At 44.7% G+C, this 7,097-nt stretch overlaps 1 protein-coding gene across 1 annotated transcript; it reads right to left on the reverse strand.

Moving 5' to 3' along the window:
* Positions 1-1,340: 1,340 nt before the first annotated feature.
* Positions 1,341-2,635, reverse strand: LOC127915123 (uncharacterized). The gene is made up of 2 exons (XM_052493973.1): positions 2,362-2,635; positions 1,341-2,152 (listed from the first exon to the last, which is right to left on the reverse strand). The coding sequence occupies exon 2, from the start codon at positions 2,105-2,107 to the stop codon at positions 1,358-1,360; it is 750 nt and encodes a 249-aa protein (XP_052349933.1). The 5' UTR covers positions 2,108-2,152; positions 2,362-2,635; the 3' UTR covers positions 1,341-1,357.
* Between the last annotated feature and the right edge of the window lie 4,462 nt (positions 2,636-7,097).

Here is a 7,097-nt window from a genome sequence, read left to right on the forward strand (position 1 = left end):
CGCCTTTCGTTCCAGTACTCTGCTGCCTGTGACTGGAACGAATTGCAAAATCGCTGAAGTTGGAGACTTTTATCTCCCTCACCAACTTCAAACATCAGCTATCCGAGCAGCTAACCGATCGCTGCAGCTGTACATAGTCTATTGGTAAATAGCTCACCCTTTTCACCTACCTCATTCCCATACTGTTTTTATACTGTTTTTATTTATTTACTTTTCTGCTCTTTTGCACACCAATATCTCTACCTGTACATGCCCATCTGATCATTTATCACTCAGTGTTAATCTGCAAAATTGTATTATTCGCCTACCTCCTCATGCCTTTTGCACACATTGTATATAGACTGCCCATTTTTTTTTTTCTACTGTGTTATTGACTTGCTAATTGTTTACTCCATGTGTAACTCTGTGTTGTCTGTTCACACTGCTATGCTTTATCTTGGCCAGGTCGCAGTTGCAAATGAGAACTTGTTCTCAACTAGCCTACCTGGTTAAATAAAGGTGAAATAAAAATAGAAATAAATAAAAAAATAAAAAATAAAAATCAGGGGGCTTTGGTTTGACAAGGTGGTCAATTTTAACATTTGACATGTTTATTCTGAATCTTTGTCATTGTTTTCTTCATTAAGTTTCTCCTTCTGTTTCCACCTCATCCTATGTTTGGTATCCCCCTCAACCTCCTCCTCTTCCAAATGGGTTGTCAACCTGCACGCCAAAAAGTGGGGAAGGCCAATCGTTTTGTTGTTCTCCTTCAGGACAGTTTCCTTTAGAAATGCCCTAGATTCCCACAGTTGTAGCAGCTCCAATCTCTCTCTCTGTCAGCTCCAGCAGGGGCCCCTTGGCCTCTTTTTCTGCCTCTTCAGTTTCCATGGTTACCACCATTTCCTTGATATCCTCTTCCTCTTTCATAGTACATCAGCTGTCTTCTTCAGTGTCTTTCTGTCCTTAGTTTCATTTTCTTTCAACTGTCTTTCCACATGGGTGATGTATGGCTTTACATCAGGCAGTGATCTTGTTTCCCCTGCGATACAAGTTGTCGAAACAGCTGTCTTCAAATCGTGTCTCAGTCCTGTCACCCCAGCAAGGCACAATATAGCCTGCTACATGAGTCTTGGTCAGGCGTCAGGCCTGAGTGTTGGAGGACGACTGTCTCTACTCTTACCATGTAGTCACAACATATGTAGTCACAACATTTTTCATCAGTTCCCTACATTTACATTTACATTTAAGTCATTTAGCAGACGCTCTTATCCAGAGCGACTTACAAATTGGTGCATTCACCTTATGACATCCAGTGGAACAGCCACTTTACAATAGTGCATCTAAATCTTTTAAGGGGGGTGAGAATGATTACTTTATCCTATCCTAGGTATTCCTTAAAGAGGTGGGGTTTCAGGTGTCTCCGGAAGGTGGTGATTGACTCCGCTGTCCTGGCGTCGTGAGGGAGTTTGTTCCACCATTGGGGGGCCAGAGCAGCGAACAGTTTTGACTGGGCTGAGCGGGAACTGTACTTCCTCAGTGGTAGGGAGGCGAGCAGGCCAGAGGTGGATGAACGCAGTGCCCTTGTTTGGGTGTAGGGCCTGATCAGAGCCTGGAGGTACTGAGGTGCCGTTCCCCTCACAGCTCCGTAGGCAAGCACCATGGTCTTGTAGCGGATGCGAGCTTCAACTGGAAGCCAGTGGAGAGAGCGGAGGAGCGGGGTGACGTGAGAGAACTTGGGAAGGTTGAACACCAGACGGGCTGCGGCGTTCTGGATGAGTTGTAGGGGTTTAATGGCACAGGCAGGGAGCCCAGCCAACAGCGAGTTGCAGTAATCCAGACGGGAGATGACAAGTGCCTGGATTAGGACTTGCGCCGCTTCCTGTGTGAGGCAGGGTCGTACTCTGCGGATGTTGTAGAGCATGAACCTACAGGAACGGGCCACCGCCTTGATGTTAGTTGAGAACGACAGGGTGTTGTCCAGGATCACGCCAAGGTTCTTAGCGCTCTGGGAGGAGGACACAATGGAGTTGTCAACCGTGATGGCGAGATCATGGAACGGGCAGTCCTTCCCCGGGAGGAAGAGCAGCTCCGTCTTGCCGAGGTTCAGCTTGAGGTGGTGATCCGTCATCCACACTGATATGTCTGCCAGACATGCAGAGATGCGATTCGCCACCTGGTCATCAGAAGGGGGAAAGGAGAAGATTAATTGTGTGTCGTCTGCATAGCAATGATAGGAGAGACCATGTGAGGTTATGACAGAGCCAAGTGACTTGGTGTATAGCGAGAATAGGAGAGGGCCTAGAACAGAGCCCTGGGGGACACCAGTGGTGAGAGCGCGTGGTGAGGAGACAGATTCTCGCCACGCCACCTGGTAGGAGCGACCTGTCAGGTAGGACGCAATCCAAGCGTGGGCCGCGCCGGAGATGCCCAACTCGGAGAGAGTGGAGAGGAGGATCTGATGGTTCACAGTATCGAAGGCAGCCGATAGGTCTAGAAGGATGAGAGCAGAGGAGAGAGAGTTAGCTTTAGCAGTGCGGAGCGCCTCCGTGATACAGAGAAGAGCAGTCTCAGTTGAATGACTAGTCTTGAAACCTGACTGATTTGGATCAAGAAGGTCATTCTGAGAGAGATAGCGGGAGAGCTGGCCAAGGACGGCACGTTCAAGAGTTCCCTGTTTGGTAGAATGGATTTTTTGCCAGTCTGTGTGTTTAACGAAAGCTGCCTTTATAGCAGTAAACACTGCATCCAGCTGGTCACCACGATTAGCCACTAATATATTGCGATCCCACATATGTGTATAGTCTTTCAATTTCAATTTTAAGCAGTGGAGTATTTCTTCAATTTCTCTGGTACATGGAGATGATTGCTTTTACCTCTTCTTCAAACTTTACAGCATCTTTTGCTGGGTTAGTGACATCTCCCAATAGCACTTTAATTTCATCCACATCCCACGGTCTCTCCATTTCAATCATGCCACCACCACCATTGGGGTTGGGGTAGCGTATTATCAGACACATTCCCGGGGGAGGCGTTTTCTTCCCTCCCGGATCTTTTCTCTTTTGACCTCGTTGCTGTCTTCACTGCTGCTTGTTTAATCTTCTGTCTCTTCTTTACTGACATTCTTCCTGCTGCTTGCGCTCCTTAATTTGCGTCTTGTATCGTTTATAGTAAATCATCTGTAAATAACCCATCCAACCAACTACCTACCTCATTCCATATTTGTTTTTGTTTTTCTGCTCTTTTGCACACCAGTATTTCTACTTGCACATCCTCATCTGCACATCTATCACTCCAGTGTTAATTGCTAAATTGTAATTACTTCGTCACTGTGGCCTATTTATTGCCTTACCTCCTTACTTCATTTGCACACACTGTATACAGTTTTTTTCTATTGTGTAATTGACTGTACATGTGTTTATCTCATGTGTAACTCTGTGTTGTTGTTTTTGTCGCACTGCTTGCTTTATCTTGGCCAGGTCGCAATTGTAAATGAGAACTTGTTCGCAACTGGCCTACCTGGTTAAATAAAGGTGAAATAAAAAAATAAAAGAGAGGGTGACACGTTCAATGCCGATATAACATAGGGTCGAAATTGAGTGGTCCGCTTCCAAAAGTGGGCCGCAACTAGGTCGAGTTTTTACACCTATTAGTGCTACGATGCACAGATATTCATATGTTTTATTTGTGCTTTGTTTTACCCATGTCATTTTTACCGTAAGGACAAGTTATAAGATAAATAACTGTCTTAGTGGAGCACCTAATAACACATTTGATTGGGATTTGTTTCCTTGTTTGGGGGTGTTTGAAGGATCTGCATTTGTAAGTGTCATTGCATTGTGCGCAGTCATTGCACTTGTAGTTTCCATCTGGTAGAAGCGCAAGTAAATCTCAGGTGCTCAGAACAAGAGTTAAGAAAAGCATGGAATGCCTGCAGCTGTTTTGCATCACTCCTCCACAGAACAAAAATATCATCAATGTACAGTTTCCAAATAAATAATGTCAGGCAAGAAAACATTTTTGAGAGGATTGAAAATGGACTGTTTCTCCATGTAACCCACGTAGACATTAGCATAGTTAGGAGCCATGGGGGATCCCATAGCAATACCCTTCGTCTGAATAAAGAAATAATTTAGAAACATGAAGTAGTTGTGTGTAAGTCCTATTTCAACAAATAGTATATAATGCATGCACTAGGTAGTTCATTTGGGGCACATTGCAGAAGAAAATGTTCCATGGCTTCAATACCGCCCTCATGTGGAATATTTGTTTATAATGACTCAACTTCAAAAGTAAATAAAGTATTATCAGGGAGAGGATCAAGAGATTCAATAATAGAGATCATACTGCTGGTGTCCTTTACAAAGGAGGGGAGCTGTTCTGTGAATGGTCTAATAAAAAAGTCAATAAATTCGATAAAGGGGCCGACTGCATCAATGCCCACTACAATAGGGTGTCCTGGAGGTTTTGTAACATTCTTGTGTAATTTCGGCAAAGTATAGAAAGTGACATTTTTTGTATGTTCAATAGCCCAAAAGTTATGTTGGTGATTTGACCAGAACTTACATACTCATCTAGGACAGTAAAGATAGTGTTCTGAAATTGGGAAGTAGGGTTGCTTCTGAGTTTTTTGTAAAAGGTGTTGTCAAGCAGTTATCTATGACACTCATTTACATAAACTCTCCTTTCCATGAGTACAACCTACCCACCCTTATCAGCAGGGCGGGTTAGGACTGACGTAACGGTTTGTAAATCAAGCAAAGTTTGTTTTTCATCCTTGGGTAAATTCTGGAAAGATATATACTCCTGTTTGTTCTTAATGAGATTACCAACATCTTTCTCAACGAGTCTGCAATATGTCTCAATAGAGTGATTGCGATTGGCTGGAGGTACAAAATAACTCATACTTCTAAAAGAAGTCTGAGTATGTGCAGGTGAACAACCAAGATGTTCAGTTGAAATGTCACGATTAGGGGAGCTAAAGTATTCCCTTAAATGGATGTTTCTAAAAAAAAAAAAACTTGAACATGTCTACCTTATCATTGAAATCGTTGCACTGAGTTGTAGGCACAAAAGATAACCTTTTAGTAAGCAAGGAGACATGTGTAATGAACATGATGGGAGACAGAGAGCTGGTTTCAAGCGCAGGGTGCAAGAGGTGTTTATTGCAAAGGACCACAGGAAGAGGCAGGTAGCCGGGTCCACGGACAGGCAGAAGGTAATACACAGGGGTCCAAAAGGGCAACAGTACAGGCAGGGAAAAGGCTAGTGACGTAGTCCGGGAGATCAGGCAATAGGTAGATAACAGGAAATCCAATAGGCTAAATAGGCAAACGGTGTCGTTAGTGAGTGTCAGGTATGTGTAACTGGCTGTAAGGGAGTCAGGTCCAGGAGAGCAGATATTGGGTAGCCAACGGTGCCTTTTATTTAGGCGAACCAAAAACACACGGCAAAGTGAACACGAAATAACAATACGGGTTGACATAACCCAGCGCAGCAGACTAACATGCGCATAACATGAAACAGAATCAACAATACCACACAAAGACATGGGGGAAACAGAGGGTTAAATACACAACACATAATGAGGGACATGAGAACCAGGTGTGTGGGAAAACAAGACAAGACAAATGGAAAATGGATTGGCAAAGGCTAGAAGACCGGTGACGTCGACCGCCCAGAGCATTGCCCGAAAAAGGAGAGGCATCGACTTCGGCAGAAGTCGTGACAGTGAGACAGGCAAAAACGATCATACACGGGAGTAAATCGCGGGAATAACAGAGCTCAGAAAGACGTGCGCCACAAAACAAAAAAAATACCTCACAGTGGTGGGGTGCAAAAAACTGATCTAAATAGTGTGTGATAATGACATACAGGTGTGTGAACAGGTGATTAGAATTTAGGTGATTGGGATCTGGAGAGTGAGCTGTGTTCAGGGGTTCTAGGTGTTTGAGAGTGTGAGCTGGAAAGTGGGCTGGAAAGGGAGCTGCGTTCAGGGGGATCTACGTATTTGAGGGTGTGAGTTGGAAGCAGACAGACGTTACAACATGAGCAGGGCTCAATATCTTGCTTGATAAATGTGTGCCCTTTGACACTATATAAACTAGTGATCCGAAGTGTTAGTGTGCTCCTCTCCTTTTCTTTTTCAAGTGTTCTGCACCGCTAGCCAGCACCTCTAAACAGGTGTGCATTTATTTCGCCTCCAGGCAACACACGCTCACAGAATGGGACTGTTGAGTGCTGGAGCGCTTAGTGCATAAAAAATAATCTGTCCTTGGTTGCAACACTCCCTATCAAGTTTCAAACTGGCTCTGGAAGCAACATTAGCACAACAACTGTTCGTCATGAGCTTCATGAAATGGGTTTCCATGGCTGTGTTGCCATGGCAGTGGAAATGCGTTCTCTGGAGTTATGAATCACACTTCACCATCTGGCAGTCCGACGCACTAATATGGGTTTGGCGGATACCAGGAGAACGCTATCTACCCCAATGCATAGTGCCAACTGTACAGTTTGGTGGAGGAGGAATAATGGTCTGGGGCTGTTTTTTGATGGTTTGGGCTAGGCCCCTTAGTTCCATTCAAATCAAATGTATTTATATAGCCCTTCGTACATCAGCTGATATCTCAAAGTGCTGTACAGAAACCCAGCCTAAAACCCCAAACAGCAAGCAATGCAGGTGTAGAAGCACGGTGGCTAGGAAAAACTCCTTAGAAAGGCCAAAACCTAGAGAGGAACCAGGCTATGAGGGGTGACCAGTCCTCTTCTGACTGTGCCCGGTGGAGATTATAACAGAACATGGCCAAGATGTTCAAATTTTCATTAATGACTAGCATGGTCAAATAATAATAATCACAGGCAGAACAGTTGAAACTGGAGCAGCAGCACGGCCAGGGGGACTGGGGACAGCAAGGAGTCATCGTGCCAGGTAGTCCTGAGGCATGGTCCTAGGGCTCAGGTCCCCCGAGTGAGAGAAAGAAAGAGAGAAAGAAAGAATTAGAGAGAGCATACTTAAATTCACACAGGACACCGGATAAGACAGGAGAAGTACTCCAAATATAACAAACTGACCCTAGCCCCCCGACACAAACTACTGGTGCATAAATACTGGAGGCTGAGAC

The sequence above is a fragment of the Oncorhynchus keta genome, chromosome 34 (genome assembly GCF_023373465.1).
Source record: "Oncorhynchus keta strain PuntledgeMale-10-30-2019 chromosome 34, Oket_V2, whole genome shotgun sequence".
NCBI lineage: Eukaryota > Metazoa > Chordata > Actinopteri > Salmoniformes > Salmonidae > Oncorhynchus > Oncorhynchus keta.

Coding starts and splice junctions, on each gene's coding strand:
- LOC127915123 (XM_052493973.1), bottom strand. CDS start 2,107: ATGACGGATCACCACCTCAAGCTGAACCTCGGCAAGACGGAGCTGCTC.